The 22,238-nt window shown below is 40.5% G+C and overlaps 1 protein-coding gene across 2 annotated transcripts; it reads left to right on the top strand.

Moving 5' to 3' along the window:
• Positions 1-1,559: 1,559 nt before the first annotated feature.
• On the top strand, positions 1,560-21,957 carry ZC3H14 (zinc finger CCCH-type containing 14). Of its 2 annotated transcripts, XM_080346251.1 has the most exons (17): positions 1,560-1,629; positions 2,480-2,522; positions 5,869-5,983; positions 7,033-7,073; positions 7,426-7,621; positions 7,972-8,392; positions 10,159-10,319; positions 11,137-11,237; positions 13,426-13,581; positions 15,078-15,152; positions 15,598-15,754; positions 16,283-16,506; positions 18,123-18,243; positions 19,167-19,303; positions 20,334-20,428; positions 20,939-21,045; positions 21,676-21,957. In XM_080346251.1, the coding sequence occupies exons 1-17, from the start codon at positions 1,594-1,596 to the stop codon at positions 21,680-21,682; spliced, it is 2,193 nt and encodes a 730-aa protein (XP_080202377.1). In that variant the 5' UTR covers positions 1,560-1,593; the 3' UTR covers positions 21,683-21,957. The 2 variants fall into 2 exon arrangements, with proteins under 2 accessions (XP_080202377.1, XP_080202378.1); XM_080346252.1 differs by lacking the exon at positions 2,480-2,522 and having other exon boundaries at positions 1,569-1,629.
• The last annotated feature ends 281 nt before the right edge of the window (positions 21,958-22,238 follow it).

The raw sequence follows: 22,238 nt of genomic DNA, 5'->3' as shown, positions 1-22,238 counted from the left end.
TTAAAACACCATATGTCTTTCTAAAGTAAATCCATTAGTTAGTTATGAAATAAACTCAAATCCTATTTCTGTCCCTCAATAATTATTTTTCTTGTTCCAATAATAAAGTAATGCAACTTATTTGAAATCTTAAGAGAGAGAAATATGTCTCTTGAAGGTTAAAACGGAATGCTGTAATTTAACTAATCTGTTACTAGTTGAATCTCGCTGTAACACCAGTATATTACAAGTATAGTCAGGCAAACAGCTCAGATCATTAGCAATAATGAGTCTAGGTTATCTCTGTATCATGTTTGGTTTATATTAGGAGCAGTGATGCAGAAAGAGATTAATACAGCTGTTAACTACAACGCCTGGAGTTTATTTTACCCACTAGCATTACTTGTAAAAGACCCTTTAGCTGTAGGCTGAGCTTTCTATAATGTTAGTACTCACTAAAGCAGCTGAAGTGAAGCTGGGACATTGATGCAAAAGATAAATGGTATGCCTTATACATGACATCTTTTCTGCTTACTGTTATTTGCCCCGTAGGGTTTTCTCCACATAGCTGGAGTTCCTCCCTCTGCAAATGACTCCTTAGCGATATGACTAGTAGATGCTGCAGCCTCCTAGAAAAAAATAAGAGCATCTTGTTTTAAGGCTTATCAGTCTCAACATGGGGTCACAGAACTAAAATTCAATATTAAAATACTTTTATAGTATAGCTATAGTACAGCACTTAAAGTTACTTGGATACCTTGTGTATTGCTGTATCATAATGTAGTGGTTTTTAACAGATATTTAAATCTTCCATTTTTGTACTTTTTAAGAAGAGCATTAATGTTAAACCTTGTTAATCTTATGGTGTTCCTACTTCTAAACCATGTGGCAGGACTTCATAAACCAGTTTTAGAGAAACAGGAAGAAAGAGGAAACTTCAAAAAAAAAAAAAAAAAAGAGCTGAATGTGACACTTGAGTAATTAAGAGCAGACCCGCTGTCACGCGACCGTTAGAGATGTGCTACAAGGTACATTTATTTCTCCACGTTCCGCGGCTGCCGGTGCCCGCAGCGCAGGCCGGGCCGCAGCCCTGGGCCCCGGCGGTTGGCGGTGACCGGCGGTGACAGCGGCCGCGGGCAGCCGGGCCTCCCTGCCCGCCGGCCTCCCGGCCGGGGCTGCGCGGCCCTTCTCATCCCGGCCATTGCTCCAGGGGCGCCCCGACCCACCAGGCCGCCCTCGGTGTTAGGTGCCGGCTGGGCACACGGAGCATTTTGTTAAGGGCGGTGCGGGGCGCGCCCCGAGGAGCCGGCGGGGGCAGCTGCCGGGGCAAGGAGAGAAGCGGGAAAAGACGGCGGCTGCCGAGGAGCGCCAGAGTGAGACGGGGCACCTTGTGCCTTTCCGCTAGTGCCCCGGGCTCTGCCGGGGCGCCACTCCCCGCGGCTCGGCCTCACTCCCGCCGCCCCGCTCTGGGACCCCCGCGGCGGGGCTGGCGCGGCAGCACCGCCGCGGCCCGGCAGGGGGCGCTGCGGGCGGAGGCCGCGCACTCTCCGGGGCGGCGCTCCAGAGCCGGCGCGGCCTACGGCGGGAGCGGAGCGGGCACGGCTCGGCGCCGCCATGGAGATCGGCACTGAGATCAGCCGCAAGATCCGGGTGAGAGAGAAGCAGCCGGGTCGCTCCCTCTCCGCCCGCTTGCGGGAGGCAGGCCTGGCCGATGGCCCAGGCGCCGGGCTCCCTCCGGCCTCCCCTCAGGCGCGGGGTGCTGAGTTGCGGCGGGCCCCGCACCGCCCGGCCTGCTTCCCCCGGCAGGAGGGAGCCGGGCGAACCCCCAGCCGGGCCGGGGTTGGCAGGAGCTCCCGGCAGCGGGCGGCCTTCGGCCTCGGGGCTCCCCGGGAGGGACACGATCAGGAGAGTCGTTCCTGTGGGACGCGGAGCCGGGGTCCTGCCGTGCCGCAGCGGCCCGGCCGGCTCTCCGCCCGCGCCCCGTAGCGGCCAGGAGCGGCGCGGGGCCGGGGCCGGGACCGGGGGCTGCCCGGCGGGGCAGCAGCTCTGGCCGGAGGCTCTGATCCGACCCCCCGTTCCGCCAGGGCTGCTCCTGCTCAGCACTCACAGTTTGAAAATCCTGGCAGTTTGTTTTTTTCTTCTCTGGCTGAGCCGGGAATGACCTTTTATCAAAGCACCCAGGATTTGTTTTCTTTGCACTTTATGAGCCCAGGTGGTCTCAGCAGGGGCTTGGAGCTTGTCTGGTAGCGTCAGGACGTATAGTGTGGTACAGTATATATGAAATATGGTAGAGTGTGAGATTCCTGACACTTGCTGTTCAGCTTACAGCCCCTCACTAGTACAACGTTTATATCATGAGCAGTGGAGAATAGGAAAAGTGGCATGTTAAACCAACATGTTCAAACAGTTAATGAGAAAAACTTTGCTAGGCTTCCCACCATTTTGCAGTTAGAAATACTTTGTTGCTCCATCCCTTAAATGCTATTTCATTATTTTTTAGGGTGCTATAAAAGGAAAGTTGCAGGAGCTGGGGGCTTATGTTGGTAAGTTTTATCATATGTTTAGTAATCTTCTATAGGTTCGTTGTTAGATAGGAAACAAATTATAGTCAATGGAATAGCATATTTACTTATTATTACTTGTGTTACTGCATACAGAAGCCTTAAGCATGAGATGAATTATATGAAGTGCTGGGCTAGTATGAAAGAAGAAGACTTACTTCTCAAAAATATGTGTAGTCAAACCATAAGAGGAGGCAGTATGTGGACATTGATGTTTGAAGAACTAAAAGGAAATAATGAAGAAGGCTAGCAGTCTCCCTTTTCAAAGAGACATGTCCAGGGATTTGAAAGAAAAACAAACAGTGATGTGTCTGTGAATATTGGAAAGGAAGGAAGTTTCTTTGAAGCATAAGGAGAAACATGTAAAGCAAGATCCTTTCGAATATAGCAGCAGTTACCTGTGACCACTCTGAGATGGAGTCAGTTTTTCTTAGGCACGTTTTCAATAGCCTTTTGAATTCGGGGTGAGACATTTGTCAAAATTAGGAGAAAGGATATTACTGTAACACAGAGATAGGCTGTTTTAGCAGGTGGAAAGGCCATGTCAGAAACACTATGTAGGACAAATCTGCAAAATGTAAGAGTTTGACAGCTGACAGGAAAACTAAGAGTTATGTTAATCTTGGTGAAACATATGTAACAGAATCTTGGAGGCAGGGTGAGATTTTATTTTGGATTGCAAGGAAAGAGATATGAGCTGTGTAAATGGCTTTGTTTTCCACCCCCCCCCCACCTCTTTATTTCCTTTTTCTTTTTTTTTTTCTTTTCCCCCGAAATCCAGGATTAAAGGGATGTCACACTTAAGAGCAGCTGTTTTTTACAGCAGCAAAAGTTGATAACAATATAGTGTTCTGTTGGAAGCCAAATACCTCAGTCCTGCAACTACCTTGTTGTCTGTGATATTTCTTGGATTTCAGCTGAAGGGAAGGAATGGAGACCATAGCTCAGAGATCCCATGAGTCGCAGGACCAAGTTCAAAGTTTGTAGTTTAACCTTGAACTCATTTCCCATTTAAAGGAGGCTATTGTATTTATCGAATCAGAATGTATTGATTCCATAGAAGGGAGCTGATGTTCCATGAAGCTGTGAACCTATGAGCTGATGTTCTGAACTCAGCAAGTGCCAAGGAACAGTGTTTAGAGTTTTTTCATTGTAAGGCCGTCTTTTTTCACCATTTCAAAAGTTGCCTTTACAGTGACTTTTTTTTTCTTTTTTACTGTCATTCCAGGTTTCAGTTTCTCATTCGTTGATACTTTGTCTGCTTTTTCCTGTGTTTCTAAAAAAAAAATATCTCTCTTATCTGTAATGCCAAGATGCTGATAGAATAGTAGTAATCTTTGATTCCAGCTATGGCTGATTCTTCTTTCTCTGTTTTCTTTCTGTTTCCTGTATTCAGAAGGCAGTTCCCAAGAACAGTATACAAGGTCTGCACTTTCTTCTCAGTCAGCTTTTGAACTTCTTTAAATAACTTTGTATTCTTTATCACCAAGTCTCGCTTCCCTTGGCCTCTTTTTTGTTTCTAAACCATTATTTAAAAAATTATGTCATTTTCCAGGTTTATTTTCTCGAGTAGAGTATTTTGGAGAACTTTTCAAGTAATGTTTTTCAAAGCCTCTTTTTTTTTTTCTTTTGGGTAACTATTAAAAGTCGTTTCTCCCTCATTCTAGCCTCTGTGAGCAAGAACCATGCTTTTGTTTCTTTCTATAATTACTAGTTCTTTTCTATCAAAAAGTATTTTGCTACAAGACATGTTGAAACTTATTTGGTGTCTAGAACTTAGGAAAAATTCGTATCTATGAAGCAGAACAAAAATAGTTAAATGTTCATCAACTGTCAATATTTTCAAAAGGCTGTAGTTTTGCATACAATCTAAGTTGGCGTAAGCCAACAGAGTCACTGAGAGAAACAATTGTTTTCCTTCTTTTATTGTGCAGTTACAGGTTTTAACTTATGTTTTGATCTATATTTAAAGTACCACCTTCTTTATCATATGGTAAACCACCTGAGGAGGTGACCAGGTTTGAAAGTAGCATGGCCAAAGAATGACGTTCATTCTAAGTTCCTGGATCTGGGTATCCCTCCGTCTCGTGCAGCTTGCAGCTTACATGAAAAAACAAATGAATAAATTTAAAAAACAAACAAATCAACGAAAACCATAAACAAAACACACACAAACAGTTAGTGATTAGGCTAGAGATATGTTTTGTTGAAACGCTTGAATAGTGATAGTGGAGAGCAGGTGCAGTGTATGAATGTTATTTCTGTAGTCTAGGGTACCAGTTAATTATTTACAGGGTACATAGAGAGACACAGAAGAAAGGCAATTAATTTGATTTGTATTTTGATTCCTATTTAAGAGTTTTCATTGTTTTAGTTCTTTTTAATGTTGTCTACAAGCTTAACTTAATTGAAATTAGTAAAGCTGTATTAATGCCTTGGTTCATATTCGCAATTTGAAGTGGGTTTTCCAACTACCTTCACTTACTATTGTTATGTTTGTGTCATGGAGTGGTATTGGAGAGCACGAGGAGTTTGATTAAACTAAATTGAAGTATGTGCTCAGGAGGCATACCCAATGCCCTCAAGCAACAAATGCACCATTCAGTCCTTCAGAGTAGGTCAGAGTTAGGCCAAAGTGAAAAGCCAAATACCAAACTCCCCAAACCCTTAATGTAGTAATGTCAGATTCTGAGCATCTTCCTCTCCATTCTGATGAGCAGGTGTACCCTGTGTGAGTGAGGGAATGGATTTCTCCCTGTGTATGAAATTGCATGTGTTAGGAAGTTAGAGAATCAGACTCTTGAGGTTGCTGTTTGTGTGGTTTGCCTTTTATTTTTTTTTTAATGGCCTGGTATTAATTGGTTTTGTATATGGAAAATCTGGAAGTTAATAGAGTTTTTGTTTAATGCATAAATCAGAAAGGGATATTCATCTGTTTGATCTTTGTAACTGGAGGAAATTTGACAAGGATAATGTGCTATATTTGGCCACATTTGAAGTGATGAAAATTGTAGGTCATTGTTACTGTTCAAGTAAAAGGATATAGGCAGCCAAGTTGCTGTTGTTTGTCTTGTCCTTTTAATGCTTTATTTACTCACCTTCAACTTATGCTCTTGTGAAGATGACAGTCTTTTATTCCTCACTCATAGCTGACACTTGTATTGGACTTCAGAGGAAATGGAAATCTTGTTAATTTACTTACCTAATCCTCTGCCGACAGAGTCTTTATAGTAAAACTGGAGAAAAAATCTGGTGACATGTTTAAGGATGTTTGCTATACATTTTATGATTATTGCACTTTAAAACAACATATTTCTTTTTCTATTAGATGAAGAGCTCCCTGATTATATTATGGTTATGGTGGCCAATAAGAAGAGTCAGGAGCAGATGACAGAAGACCTTTCTCTTTTCCTTGGAAACAACACTGTCAGGTTCACTGTCTGGTATGTTTGTAAGCTACTTGTCACGCTTCTTAGCGGCAGTCAGGACTGTTTTCTGTAAGTGAAACCTGAGAATTTAAGAAGTTACTTAGCTTCCCATTGTGTAATTTACATTAATCAAAACTTTTACTTTGCAGCCCTAGTAAGTAAGTTATTTTTGGTCTGTCAACAATTAGGCTATTGCTGTGAGAATTAAGTAGCAAAGGACTGGAGGGCTTATATTCTTTGCTCAAAGGTCCAGTCAGATTTTTGAATGAAGTGCGAAATGCTCAGGTAAGTGAGGGCCATATGTTGACTAAAAATTATTCCTGCAAAACTCACTGTGAGCACGAGAGTGTTATTTACTGTAGTTAGATGTAAAAATGTAAAAAAAAAACCAGACAAACTTGTTTGCTTTTGTGCTAATAGTGCTTCAGATTGCAGTTGTGCATGGGAATTACTATATAAGGGCAGATGAGCACTGGATCTAATTCCGTATACCAAAGGCTTATGTATTCCCACCTCTCAGGCTTTTATTTGTTACCACCACTCAGCTCTACAAAACAAAGGTAGAGCCCCAGAATTATTGTGAGCAGGATGAACTAGCAACAGATGAACTCTTTTCTAAACTCCTGACAGTGTGAATTAATTTATGCTAGACTGCATGACAGCCTTAACCATTATAATATTTCTCATGGATTTTCTAATACTGAGTTTGGCTTACAGTATAAATCTTCCGTTAAGTCCGTGTTTCAGAGTATCCAAACAGATATTTCATTCCAGGGAGTTTTCTTGCTTTCGTAGTTGTGTATTTTTTCAAGTTAACAATGTGACGAATGCTCTACCTGCGTGTGTGAAGACTCACTGGAGGCAAGATACTTAAAGCCTCACTTTTGAGGTTATACATGTCAGTTGATAAGAAGTGATGTCTTGGATAAATGAGATGCTTGTTATAGGGGGGAAAGGCAGTTTGTTTCTGGAAGATTATTATTCTGAATGTAAGTTAAATTTAAATTTATTTTATTTTTTCCTTTTTCTCTTTTTCTTTCTTCCCTGTCCCTCATCTATTTCAGGCTCCATGGTGTTTTGGATAAGCTGCGATCTGTGACTACTGGTAAGTAAGAAAATTAGTTTTGGATGAAAGTAGGTTATCTTTTCTGTGTAGTGTTGCATGTCTAATGAATTTAAAAAAAATAGCTGACTGTTCTATTACTTTTCAATTTAGATGGTCTTTTGGGTCCTGACTCTTTAGAAAAATTGCTTTATATTTTCAGATAAAGAATTTATTTCTGAGTCCAGAATTTATTTCTGGGTGTTTCTTGCTAATGTTTTCAGCTGAAATAGCTTTCAGCTTGTTGTGTTTTCAGATCTGCATGATGTCTTTTTTGCAGTTTCTTAGCTACATTTATTGTAAAATCTGTATTGCTGTGCTTTGATGTAAAAATGAAAGGTACTTGTCTCCACAGAACCATCTAGTGTAAAATCTTCAGAATCTAATATCTTTGAGAGCAACCTTCCTTCCAGCAAAAGCAGTTCGTGTGCAAATGATGAGAAGAGGCGTGAAGATATCCTGCCACCTCTTGCAGTTTCCAGCACTCGGACTGAAAGAAGCGACTCAAGAGTTTCAACCAGCTCACAGGAGCAAAGGAACGCTACTTCACGGTAAAGCTTCTGGTTACTTACACACATTCAGACATTAGTAGTTGTGTGACTGTAGTAGCCGTTCTGAAGAGCACAGGTACTTGGGAAGGTCAAAGTACTTTTGAAGAATAAAGTATTGCTACAATTTGTTGCATAAAAACATCATATTATGAGTTCAGTTCAATTTCTTTAAGGAGCAGTTGAGATTAGATGAATTAAGCAAACTAAAAGTAGCGATCAGTGTGTTAGATTTGTATGAACAATAGTACCTTAATGATTCTTTCCTGCTGGCTTTGTTTAAAAGACAGTTCTCATTTTCCAGAGCTTTATTTGCGGATGACTTAACAGTTGGCAATTTCTTATTTTATCAGGCAGTCTTGTGAAGACGGTTCTGCATCCCGCTTAACATCTACAGTCAAGCCTTTGAGGGAATTGTCACCTTCTGAAGCTGTAATTGACATTAAACCTGAACCAGATGATCTAATTGATGAAGACCTGAACTTTGTGCAGGAGAATCCTTTGTCACGGAAGAAACCTATTGTAACTGTAACTTATGGTTCTTCTCGTCCTTCTGCTGAAATCTACCGACCGCCAGCGAGCCGGAGTGGGGATGGCAATACACACGTGCACAGACTATCACAGCAGGGCAGCTTACAGGGGAGCCGGCAGTCAGACACACAGAGCTGCAGGTCTCTGGAAACGGGCCAGCTGGGCAATCCAGAAGCATTTGGCAGCTTAGCAGAGAGTTACAGACCCACCTCCAAACTTAGTGCCGATAAAGCAGGTAGTGAGGTTAGTACAACCTAAACTATTGCAGTGTTTTAGACTGGCTAGGAACCTAAATTGCTATGTACACTTCCAGTAAAATCTTGACCTCAGAGAAATCAAAAGACTTCTGTTACTGATACCAGTAGATTTGGGATTTCATTCTTCAGATCCACTGCTAAAAAGAGATTGCATAGTGTAACGTCATCACTTGACTGGTTGCTGCATGTCAGATTTAATTAGCTTGTACTTCTTCATGCTATATGAGGTTGGACGAATGGGTTAGCACATGGTTATGATGCATGTGCGGAATCAGAAATATTAAATTTGCAACATTGCAACAGCATGATCTTCTGTATGTGCTATGTAAATCTCCAGCTCTACACAGTTCTGTAAATCTGGTTTTTGGATGCTCTTTATTCATACCTATGGTAGATATACATTAGTCCCTAAAGCCCAGATATGTTGCTTGTTTAGGATTATTATACTCTTTAGAACCATGGCATTTAGGAACTCTTTGGGATAGGTGTTGTACAAGGACAAACTAAAAGGTGATTGCAGCCCTGCATACTTTGGAGGCCAGACTAAGCCAGGCAGAGTGATAATCCTAGCTAATAGTTTTAAGACTATCCATAGGAATCAGTTTAAGAGCCCTTTGTGAGAGAAATGAAGATTGTTATGGCAGCTAATTTTGTAATGAAGAGGAAATTTTACATACCTTGTATTCCAAGTGTATCTTTGTTTGTTACCGCTCATATGGTTCTCTGTCTTTGCTAAAGGACAATGAATTTTATTCAGAAAGGGTTGTTAGGCAGTGGAACAGGCTGCGTGGGGAAGTGGTTGAGTCACCATCCCTGGAAGTGTTTAAATGACATGTGGATGTGGCACTTAGGGGCATGGTTTAGTGGTGAACTTGGCAGTGTTTGTTTTACAGGTGGTCTCAATGATCTTAAAGTTCTATTCCAACCTAAGCGATTCTTTGATTTCCTTAGGTATTGGTTTGTTGTTGTTTTTGTTTTTACTGTATGAACCTTCTGTATCGGTGTAGTCCAGGTCCATCCCTTAGGATATTTCTTTCTCCTTGGAGGATACAGGATCATTTAAAGGGTCTTGTGTACAAACCTGGCATCCAGATGCCTCATTGTGCTCGTGTGTAGCTCAGTGCTGAGTGACGGTTCCTACAGGAATTATTGACACATGCTTGCTTCTGTGCTTCCACGTAGCCTGGCATTTAAATTGGTCACTACCACATGCGCTGTGGTGGTGGTGTGTGGCTATGTCAGAACAGGGATCTTGCACTGCCTGAACTAGCCCATTCTGGCTCTGTATAGCTAGTTGTTTCCCTTGGAATATGTCAGCTTGCTAGAAATTTGCCCTTGCACTAATCTGGAATTAGAGTTGATACAGAGGGGAAAGTCATTCATACTGCTTTGACTTCTCTCTATGAGACGTACAGGTACATCTTGAAGGGTAGTATTAATTTCTTTGGCAAATTCTGCTTCATCTGTACACGTTGGATAAATGATCTGTGCTTTAGATTTTTCTTCTCTGTTTCTTGGTGTTATTTACAGTTACATTTTTAATTAGATGTTTGAGTGTAAATATGTCTGATTTTCATATTCCCTACTGCTGCCACTTATTTCTGCAGACAGTACAGTAGTCCTAGACTCGTGCAGCTTGAATGGAAGTTCTCCATCTTCTGGCTTTAGGTTGAATTGCAATATTTTCTTTGCTGGCTTATTAATACATGTTTTATGCTAAATGAATTGTTTTGGCTGCTCTGTTTGTTGCAGGAAGAAAGCTCCAGGAAGAGACGGTTGCCTGTTGTGAGCTCAGTAGTCAAAGTGAAAAAGTTCTGTAATGATGGGGAAGATGAGGAGGACGAGGAAGACTATGGATTGCGAACAGGAGGCATCTCCAGCAGTGTGTCTGTACCTGCAAAGCCAGAAAGAAGGTACTTGAGATCTCAATGATTCTGTGTAGTTTCCAGAATGAATTTAATGAACAAGAACTTTGCAATTGGAAGTTGGGGAAACCTGTTTGCAGTTTTGAAAATTGACAGACAAAATTCAGTAAACCATTTTAATATTTTTTTTTGTACTATCTCACAACTCTGTGGATGAGATGTCTGGTTTTGCTGTCTTTTTTCCTCTGATTTTGTAACCTGTTTTTATTATTGTGCATCCGCTGCAAGAGATGGTTCTACTGACCTACAGTGCTGGCTTGTATAAATTAGTGTTAAGCTAATACACTTCATTGAATTTGTCTTCAGTGCCACAGCACATTTATCTGATTTAAACGTCCTTAGTTTTGATGTTCAAAGACAAACAGAAAGCTTCTTTTTTCAACTAATGTTTTTTTGATGGAGTCAGTTTTCAGCTGGATCTTTCTCCCTGGGGCAGCCGCATAATTCCCAGTGCCAACACCAATGCAGCAACAGGCGAGTGAGGGGCAGAGGTGGGAGGAGGTGAATGGCAGTTGAATTATACAAACCCGTATAATACCTTTCGGATGCTGCGTGGTTTTACAGCAACTTAAGCTGAGGGGTGAAATCACACCTCTGGACTTCCATTTTTTAGAGCATTTTGTGGATCCCCAGCCACTCGGAGAATAGGTTAACAAGCTGAAAACAAGTCTGGATAAAGTGATTTTAGATTATGATCTCTATCTGTATTATGAATAATTGTGTTTACCTGTTGAAATAACTGTGTTTAACATTGATACCTGTGCTGTTGCAATTAATGTACCATTATTTTTTTAATCTCCCTTAGACCTTCATTGCCGCCTTCAAAACAGGCCAATAAGAATTTAATACTGAAGGCAATCTCAGAAGCACAGGAATCGGTTACAAAAACAACGAATTATTCCACTGGTAATGAGCATTATTTTTATTTCTGCCAAACTATAGTATTTCCAAGCCCTGTTTTATAAATCTAACCTAAAGATAGTTCTTAGAGATAAAACAGAATGTTAAATAGGGCATGTCAGTGGTACATGTAAGAAATTTTCTATGTCCTGTGAACATTACGTTAATCTCGAGTGATTAATTATGAAAGCATAAATGAGGAAAGAGTTATTTAAAATACATTAATCAAGATAGTAAGTCCCAGGGAAGGGCCATTCACTAGACTACCCAAACCATGACTTTTATGCCATCTGGAGCAAAGTTGAAACCTATTAAAAATCTCTCACCTGCTCTCGCTCAAAACCTGCAAACCAACTATTAAGAAACACATACCTTCCTTCTACATCAGCACATGTACAAAATGGTCACTGTGAGCTTCTTCCCTGTTTTTCTGTTGTTACTTGTATTTTCAGGATCGTACAGGTGCTGATAAGTAGATGAAAGACATGAGATGTGTATGGAGTTTTCTGTGTTCAAAGGCTCTTGAATTGGAGGAGATGTCTGTGCATGTTAGAAGTGGGTTGTAGAGTGAGCTGGCTTTAAAACAAAAGAAATTGTACAGATGACTAATAAAGATCATTGCCAATCTTAGAATTGAAGAAAAATTAATTAATAATAGTTCTAGTAAACTGTTGAATTGTTTGACTACTTACAAAGAATATTTTGTACAGTAAATGAACTTCTGAAAGAAAATCATACTTCTTTGTTAATAGCAAATAACCTAAGTGCCTCCCAAGCATTAAGTGCTTGTCTTCATTCCAGGTTGTAAGCAGAGTGAGCAGTTTGTAAAGAGAAGAGGTAGGAGCACTGAAACTCCTCAGTTCTGATGCCAGTATCCAGCAAGCAGTGTTTATGGTGGAAAAAGCAGCAACACAGAGAACAGTACTTTGAGGTGACACGGGAAGCTCTTTCCTGTGTACACAGCAATATGGCAGGAAATAAGACATAGCCGGAAAATTTTAAAATTAATTAAAACTATTGATTTTTAATAGTAGTGGTCTTGTAGTTCGACTTACCAACATGAGAATGTTTCAGTGGAGAGGCCAAAAACCACCACTTTGTGGTTTAATACAAAGGTGATTTGTGAATTTTATCTGAAGTATCATGCAAGTTGCGCTTCAGAGGTAACATTTCCTGTATTTTTAAAAGTATTTTGAGGGGAATAGGAAATAAGCTCATTTGAAACACATAGGTAAAACAAAACGGTAATATCTTAAATGACAAATCCAGTACTCAGTGCTGCCTTTTATTTGTATGTGTCAGAAGTTGAGTGCTGATGTGATATACAGCCAGGTGAAGAATAAGTTTAGCTTTTCACAACCGGTTCTGATGCTCTAGCAGAAGCCAAGTAAAGAAGTCACCGTGTCATGCTGCTACCCCCAAATTCCGTGATACAACTACCTGGAAGGAGGTTGTAGAGAAGTGGATGTCGATCTCTTTTCTGAAGTAACAAGTGATAGGACAAGAGGAAACAGCTTCAAGTTGAGCCAGAGGAGATTTAGGTTGGATGTTAGGAACATCTGCACTGGAAGTGTTCTTGAACACTGGAACAGGCTGCTCAGGGAAATGGTGGAGTCACCATCCCTGGAGGCATTTAAAAGATGTGTAGATGTGGCACTTCGAGACATGGTTTAGTGGTAGACTTGGCAGTGTTAAATTAGTGGTTGGACTCAATGATCTTAAGGATCTTTTCCAACCAAAACGATTCTATGATTCTACAGTTTTATATTCTATTTGCAGGCACCTTAGCATAAGGTAGCTGGTGCTGTATGAAATGTGTACATTGATAATCCATGATTGTTTATATGAAAAGTGGAATGAAAAATGATTTCAATACTGTAAGAAAGGACCTAATTAATTAAGTGTAGAAGTGGATGAATTAATACTTTGCTAATGTCACTCTAATTCTTTCATGCTGTAGATGTTCTGAGATGCCGCTCATAGAGTGCTCTATGCACATGCACAAATGTGCTTTCACACTAAGAATTTTACAGGTAGCTAAAGATGCTTTTTGAGGATACAGATGCTTGGGATTTTTTTTGTGTATGTGTAGGAATTTATGAAAGTTATTTTAGCACCATATGTGGAAATAATACTGTTGTGTGATTGGGTTGTATGTAAATGATTGACCTTACCATTGTTTCTTGATTTAAAGTTCCACAGAAACAGACTGTTCCGGTTGCACCGAGGACTCGAGTTAGCCCAGAAGGATCTCAGTTAGAAGTAATCCATGTGCAAAACAGACTGCCTGTTCTGACTTCTCAGCTTCAAGTAGAAGAGCCAAGGGAGCAGACAGTTGAAGGAACTCAAGGTCATCTGATAACATTCTTTAAAAATTTATTCCAGGGAATGTCATTTTACAAAAGGCTGAGCAGAGAAAATAAATGCTTTTCATTTTTAAGTCAGCATCAAAAGTTGCACGTGGAGGTGCTCTGAAAACCAAGAAGCTTTCTGAAGCATGGCTGTAAGATATATTATTAATGTACACACACACAGATTACCTCAGAGGAATTTATCAGTAACTGAAGGGTGGTATAACATTCTGGATATCACTGAAGAATAATTTTGCATAAGCAAATGCACACGTTTATATTGTAATAACTTCTCTTTTCTCCATTTGTTGCATTTTTTTTTTTCCCTTAGTATCTTCTAGGAGTAATTCTGTCACACAGCTTATGTGAGAGAGCTAAGATACTCTACATTTGGAATAATTTCGCAGCATAGGAAGTATTAAAAGATTCTTTCTGACATATTGTAACCACACAAATAATTCTAATGTTGGGTTTTTTGTGTAAATATTGGAGTGCTATATTTGGTGTTACAGGACAACTGATATCAGGATAACTGTGTGAACAGTAACCTTTGCTTTTACTTCTGTTCTGAAACTCTTGAAGGCAATCAAAGTGTCTTTTCAGTATGGTTTTGTTACAGAGAAAGAAATATGCGTGTATGTCTGTGTTAGTTACAAAGAATAATAGGAGCAAAGGGGTGGAAAAATACTTCTTATAGAAGTTAGTTTACTCTTCTTAAGCATTTAGATATTTAGATTGTTGACTAAAATTTGGTGTAAGATCTTTGTTACATCAGCTCATCATCATTGCTAAGGAATGGTAAACATTAGTTATTACAAAAATTCTGTATTTTCAATCCCTCTTTTGTGATCTAGATGTATTTGGAATCTTTCTGCCAACATAAAATAGTTGAAATTATGTCTGTAAAGTACATAAGAAGAAACTTTATCAGTCTTGGAATTAATGTGCAGAATATATTTCTGCTGAATATTTTTGCTCTTTTGCCATTGAAATTGAAATGCCAGCTTGCTTAGGAAATCTATAGAAAGCAAAACAATTTTTTTCAAACCAAATGTCAAATGTAGAATAGTGCTACTCTGATTTGTTTTGCATCTTTTAAGAAGACCATGAAGTGGTCCCTTGTAGGTAGCTGCTTTCCTGTGTGTGTGTTCTCTGAACGGGCACCACACAAATGTGGAGGAAGAACTTGGCCTTTACCAATTGCTGTACCCCCATTGCTTGTACCAAGCAATGGTGATGGGAAAGACTGGAGTCTTTCAGTATTTACACTTTGCTGTGCCATCTGCCTGGTGAAAAATTGCTGCTGTTTCTGAAACAAGGAGAAACGGGTTCATAACAATGAGAATGGTGTTCTTGTTGCAAGTGTGGAGGGTTTTGTTGTGGTGGTGGTGGTATTGTTTTTTAATTAAAGTAATTAGAAAGTGTGCTTCAGTTCTTAAATCTACTGTTTCGTTTTGACATGCAGTAGAAATTTTTGTAATTGCTGTTTTTTTAGGAGCTGACCAAAGGGAGATCTCTTCTCGGCTTCAGATTGATCCTACGATTGATGATACCTTGCAAGCAACTCAAGGTTAAGTCTTGTGATGTTTTATTTTCAAATAGTACTTGGTCAGTGGATGTTAACATATAACTTCCTTTTCAATTAATTGTACTGATTGCTAGTGTTTTCTAGTTTCTACATCACTAAGCAATTAAAGTGTCACATCAGTGGGTGTTCAAAGCCTGAGAGATTTTGGGTGTGTATGCACCCTCTTCAAGGCTGTTTCAGCACAGCTGTTGCAGTAACAAAGTTTACTGGTCTGGCCTAATATGACCTGTGGCTCTTGTTGATCCACTTCCATGGAATTAGCAAGGAAGTAAAAATGTTTTCTCAAAGCTACTACTAAGAAATTAGAAGAAAATAAATAAAATTAGCTTCTCAGCCATGTAAATTGATATTAAAAAATATGCTGGAAGTTAAAAGTACAACTACAACCTTATTTTTCTTTTTCTATGTCATTTTTCTCCCAATTCAGATTACTATGATGCGGAATCTATGGTCCACTCAGATACTAGGTCATTTATTCTGAAGAAGCCCAGGTTGTCTGAGGAAATAGTGCCGCAGAATCAGCAATTGGGAAAGAGGGCCACAGAGGCAATACGAGCGCTCTCAGGACGTCTAATACAGACACGGTAAATTGTTTCTTCTTTTAGGGACTGTTAGTCAGAATGCTTGTTTGTGGTTTAGATGGAACTGTTCAGTCCTACTTGTGCTTTGGGAGTCCAGTCAGGGGCTGTGAAATCATGCAAAATGAACTGACATTGAATAGCACAGGAAAAAAAGCAGGGGCAAGAAAACTCCCAGAAATTGTTCTAAATGCAAAATAATTCCCAGGTTCAACTGTAGCTTGAACATGTCTTTGATTTGCAAGAAGAAGAAAAAAGAACTGAAAAGTAGTTCTCTTTTTTGTCACAGCTGTTCTGCTTTCTGAAATCTTAGTTAAATAATAATTTTGCTTAAATTGCGTTTAGTTTTATACCCATTTCACCCTGAGATCACATTCCTTAAGAACTGAAGTACAGAATTAGTAGTTAACAGCAGGTTTGTTACTGCTTGACTCTCCATAGGCTAGCTTGCACTACTTCTGGTTATTAGTGCAGCTCACTTTTACTCAAACCTTTCAAGTCAAACTAATTTTACTATATTTCTTTTCTTGGTAGAGACCAGCTTGCACAGCCAGAGAAACCTGCTAGTCCCAAGTTCATCGTGACACTGGATGGTGTGCCCAGTCCCCCAGGATACCTTTCTGATCAAGAAGAGGAAGATATGTGTATAACGGAAGGATTCAAGCCAGTTACCCAAAATGCGTGTGCCAGCAGAGGATTAAAAGGCCTTCGAGCACAGCAGATGCAGGTTGTAGCCAGGCACCTCGAGAGCTGCGATGGTAATTGTGCTTACCAACAAGATCTAACATCAGTGCAGTGGTTTGGTTGTGGATAGAACTCTTGGATCTATAATTTTTGAGAAATCAAAGTGATGGTGTTTATTCTTCAAATTAGAACATTCTTTAGGCAAACGAAATGTGGTGCTTCAGTGGGACTGTATCTTTAGAAGTGTTTATCTTGGGAAACTAGAGCAATATGACACGTAGGTAATTCTTCATGTATCTCAGGATTGGTAAGATTTGGGTTTTGTTCTTTCGAAAATGTAGTTTGTCTTGATTACGAGAATCTGCACTTCTGGTTGACCTGTTATCGTTTGTCCCGCTGCTGATGGACAGGAGATTTTGTGATGAATGTTTTGCCATGCCTTGAACTTCAAAAAATATGTCAGATTGTATTAATGTTTCTTTCTAGGTTTGCAATATCAGGCAGTTTTAAAGAAGGCAGGAATGTTACATATCCATTGACACATTTTTACTAGTCCAGTGTAAAATGTATTCGAGTACTACCCTTGCAGATCTCTGCTTTTACTGGTATGGTCTATTTCATACCCATGACTAAAGCTATTTGGGAGAGTGTTGCTGATACAGTTGGATCTTTGTGAGGGATTCTTATCTGATCATCTACTTTAACCAGGAGCAGCAGGGCTGTGACTGAAGTTCACAGAGTCAGATCAGTGAGGAGGTGGTTTGTGGAAGCCGTGGGGTTTTACCCCAGGGTAGCATTACTTGGCTTCTGTGTGTTGCGAGGAGAAGGCACAAGTGAAGCTGAGGATGGAGTGAAGCTGGAGCAACTGTGTCACTAGTTAGATTGGAGAGGTACGTCTGGAAGTCCTGGAAAGCTTTGTCATGCCAAAGGTTTAGGTAGATTTGGGAAAATTAAACAGCGGTGAAGGTATAAGCTGAATTGCCTGAATTTGCAGAATGAAGTTTTAGAAATAATGTTGAAGTGGAGAAGGTCAAAGTCCCACGTCTTGAATATTTCAGCTTGGAATTCCTTAAAATACTCTTTGGATTGGAGTTGAGGTTCAGGTAACTGAAGTGGCTGTGGTATCTGTGCGAGCAAATTACAGTGAAGTTGTTATTTTCTGGTGTGTGCCCCCATGGTAATAAATTGTACCTGAGTAGTGTAAAAATGTTTGTTTTACATTATCTCTTGAAATAATCTTCCAGAGCCAAAACTAACTCAGAGAAAGGAAGCATAGCTATCATTAACACATGGCTTAGCAGAACAGTCATAACTAAAGAAGAATCTTTGTCTTGTCTGATCAAGATCTGGTCTGACTTTCACACCTCAATTTGGATTTGTGAAGAAAATTCATTTATTTTCCTTGAAAACAGTTCAAGTTTGGTCTTTTTTCACCAAAAGGCAGCTGTCAGTCCAATATTCTGACTTCTTTCACTTTGTAGTTTTGGAAATTTTCTTCAGATAATGTGATTGTACATAAATTTTTACTGTCTTAGCTTTTTTTTAATTAATAGTGGCTTATCAAGAATTGGGTTAAAAGGAGAGAGAGAATGGGAAATATCCTGAATTTCAGTGATGCTGTGTTGTGTATGCCATATCGTATATAGAATCATAGAGACCCCAGCCTGATTTTTTTCTTTTTTCTTTCTAGTGGAAATGGAAGATTTAAGTGTGCTGCAAAAACAGGAGAAGGTGCTCGAGCGCTGCAAATACTGGCCTGCCTGTAAAAATGGAGATGAATGTATATACCATCACCCCACGCTGCCTTGCAAGTGAGTAGTGCAAAGCTCGTCCATTTGACTTTATTTTTATTTCAGTGCTACAAATTTCCCTTCTGTGTTAGTAAATATTCCAAGGTGGTGTTAAGTCTGTGAGGGCAGGATCAGGGCTAGATTATCACACTGTCATTTCCCTTCTGTTTCCCTCCCATCCACCGTGTCGGAATACAGGGATGTGTTCCGTAAGCAGAGTCACAACTGTGTGCTCATGCAGAAAGAAGCTTAGCTGAGTGTACAGGCTGGTGGGTTTGCGTGGCTTAGAGATGGGGGAATTGATGTCGTCTTAAAACAGCAGGCACTCTTCTGCTAGCTGTCAAAATGCTTTTGAAAATGTTAGGATACCATTAAATAGTAAGGAAGTGGTTTTGTTTTTATTTGAAAGCAAAGGCTGACTCGTGAATGTGCGCTGTACCTTTCACTTTTCATCCACAAGCAGCAGCAGTTCAGAAAGGCAGTTTCTGCTTTGAGGTAGATGTTACCAGATTGCATAGCTTCATTTACTCAGACATTGGAATTTTCTTTTAGAATCTGGCATAACTAAATTCAAAATAGCAGTTTTCTCATCAGCGAGAGAACCATGCCCCTCTGTGTGGAGGTGTGAATTCGCAGTGCCTTTGCTGCTCTGTGCTGCACGCTAAGAACAATGTGCCTTAGCTTGCATCGAGGAGCTTGCTACTGAGCTCCACTGAGTGTAAGGTATTAATAGTTCAGTTACTTACTGCACGTAAAGAGTGTCCACAGGGCCAATGAGTGCAGCTCTGTTGGAGTACAGCTGGTGCCCCGCACCCACACGCTCTGCTTTGTGAGGAACTAACACACCTGGGCAAGCCCTCTTATAGTTCTGGCTTTCGTGAGCAACAGCTCCGTGGGGATTTTGCTCCGAGTATGGGCTTCTGACTCAATTTCTTTCCCCTCAGAGTTTTTCCTAACTGCAAGTTTGCTGATAAATGCTTGTTCATCCATCCAAACTGTAAATACGATGCAAAGTGCACTAAGCCAGACTGTCCGTACACTCACGCCAGTCGCCGAAGCCCCCATCCGTCTCCTAAACCAGGTGAGCTTCTCTTGGTTTTTTGAGCTTTGAATGAAAGCGCTGTGGAGAAAACTGTATTTTTGAAAGCAGAAACTGACAGTGATGGAGAAAGAATTTTTTTGCTTGATTTGACTTAATTTTTTTTCAACTCTTAATGCTAGCTGAAGAATAATAATCCAGTGTTACTGCAACAACTGCCATCAGAAAGGTCCCTGGATGCTGTTATGTGAGAGTCCATATGAAATCTATGTAAGGCCAAAGTATTGCCTTGGACAAGGCATCCCTTCTTCTGAAGGGATTGGCCAGCACTGCAGTTTGACTCAGATTTGTTTCTTTAATTGGATACATGTTGTACCAAGAGCTTGTGACCTAAGTAGAAAACAGAGGTTTCAGTATGAACCTTTTTTACTTTACCAACCCTGCAGGAGTTAACTTGTAAGGATGAGATGAATGTCAGGGCTGAGGTTACCCAGTGAGCGCAATAGCTGTGTTTGCGTTATGGGTTGGCATTCCTGAGCCTTTGAAGAGGGCGGAGGCCTTTGCTCCACTGAAGCCATGGTCTTCTGGAAGTGGTTTAGCCCTTAGAATACAAAGCAGTTTTGATACTTTGCCAGAAGGCAGAATACAGTGTGCTTATCTCCTTTGCCATTTCCAGCAGCTCCTCCGCATTTTTGGAAAATGCACTGCCTGCGCTTTCCTGTCTGGTTAGCTTAACCTTTAGGAGGCTTGCTGCTGTCTGAATTTAACATTCGAATTTCTCCGCCTACCAGAATCTCAGCTTAATTTGTTGGAAGCATTGCCATGACCATGGTACCTTCTGTCCTGAAATGGTAAAGAACCAAGACTAATGATTACCTGATAGTCTCATTCGACCCAGGATGAGATCCACTTGGTGCATTGTGATATGGTTCCCACATTTCTTGCAGAACTTTGGTGTATCATAAAACATAATTTATTGCAGAAGGATTGATATATTTGTGTGGAATTGTATTAAAAAAGCCATGTATTCTGACCCAGGCTCACTTGCTGTTCTTTTCTTTTCCACTATTAGCACCAGCTCCCACACTGTCCGTACCCTCCAGTAGTCCGCTGTGCAAGTTTTTTCCTGCTTGTAAGAAAATGGAATGTCCATTTTACCACCCAAAAGTAAGAACTATCTCCTATCTCTTCCCTTCCTTTCTAGATACTTGAAACAGGGTACTTTGGGTCAGGAAATGGCACTAGCATTTCATACTTTTTACTTTTCACACTTCAACTTTGGCTCAGAAAAAGAATATACAAAAGCAGTGACTTAAAGAATTTGGCAAATTGTATTTTTAAATAGTCTTTCTACCAGATGCTTCTGGGGGGATTCGAACAGTCAAAGAGCCACAGCACTTGTCAAAAATGTGCCCAGCTGGGATGCTGGGGCAGAGGAGGAACTTGCAGCTGCCAGTTCAGTGGCACTTTCGGAGCATTGAACTCATAATTAATCCTTTTGAAAAAGGATTTCCTTCTGCCCTTGTGTTGAACCAATTGCACTAGTGACTGTTGACTCAGTCGCCTGTCAGATCTGTCACACAGCACTGCGAATCTGCGTGTAACACATTCTAGGTGAGCTCATTCAGGAGTTCAGCTGCCTTCCAGTAGCCTCTTCTGACGCGCTTTCATTTTCAGCATTGCAGATTTAATACCCAGTGTACGAGGCCAGACTGCGCTTTTTACCACCCGACTATTGCTGTACCCCCACGCCACGCCTTGAAATGGACTCGCACGCAAACCAGGTGAGACACTTGTTTTTCTTGGTTAGGTTTGGGGGTACATTGTGACTTATATCACCAGTGTAATTGTACTCACAGGAGTAATGTGTGTGTAATGAACAACAAAGATTGTATGAAGAAACATACCTGTGGTGGGCATCTTTCTGTTAAAGAGAACTCTGTGCTGTTTGTTTCCAGTAGTCTAAACAGTAACTGCTGTGATGCCACACTGAAAACCAGGTGTCCTGCAGCTGTGGTCAGGCACAGTCACTGGAATCCTGACTGGAATGTGTTGTGTTTACTGAGTTTTACTTGAATAAAGCTGAAAATCCAACATGAGCTCTTCTTTACCATTGTTGGTTTGTGTCTGAGCTGTTTTTTCCACAAACTGTTGCAGTGTTTTTCAGAGTTTCTGGCCGAACAGCTCCCTCCTGTCATCTACCCGTGATTTCATAAACTAGCAGCAAACTTTGGAAAGCTGTGGCCATGGGCCTCTCTTAAAAATAGTCAAAGCACGTGAGCTTTTCATCCCAGATGATCTCGTCTGCAAGGGTCTTAGTCACTGAGGGGCAGGACACAAATCAGTTCTCACGTCATCTATGCAGACTGGTAGGATTGGTATCATACATGAATTGTTTTTCTCTTTCTCCTCAGTGAATGATGATGTTACAACTTGGGACTGAACTTTGTCTCCTTTGGACAGCAGCAGAAAGGACGATTAACCACCGGGAACACAGGATGTTGGAAAGATTAATGCATTTTGAACTTTTAATATACATTGTTTTCATAAAATGAAGTTGATTGCATACTTGAAATGTCTCTAATTTTCCAAGTTTGTAAGTTTGAGCAATTTTACATTTTTTTTACACTGTAAGAAGAAAATGTCTGTGTAAGAAGAGTTTTACTTTAAATTCCATTAAAAACTTTCAAAGCATATTTTGTGTTCTGTTTGGGTAAAGCCTCTTGCTTAAGATGAGGTGTGTTGTCAAAAGGTCTTAGAAAAAGCTTATTCCTGTCTTTGGATCATACCAGAAGTATTTTTTGTTCAGGGAATGGTTGGTACAATGCAGACAGTGGATCTGAGGTGTTGGCAAAGTGTGACGTGGAGCTGCTCTTCTACTCGCAGGGAAAAAGGGAGAAAAGGGTTTGTCTTTTGGGCATTTTCTTCCACATAATTGTCATCATACCCCTGATACTTTTTCAAACAGGGGAAAAAC

Source organism: Nesoenas mayeri (assembly GCF_963082525.1).
Source record: "Nesoenas mayeri genome assembly, chromosome: 5".
NCBI classification, from domain to species: Eukaryota; Metazoa; Chordata; class Aves; order Columbiformes; family Columbidae; genus Nesoenas; species Nesoenas mayeri.
This window is presented reverse-complemented; position numbering and strand designations above follow the sequence as displayed.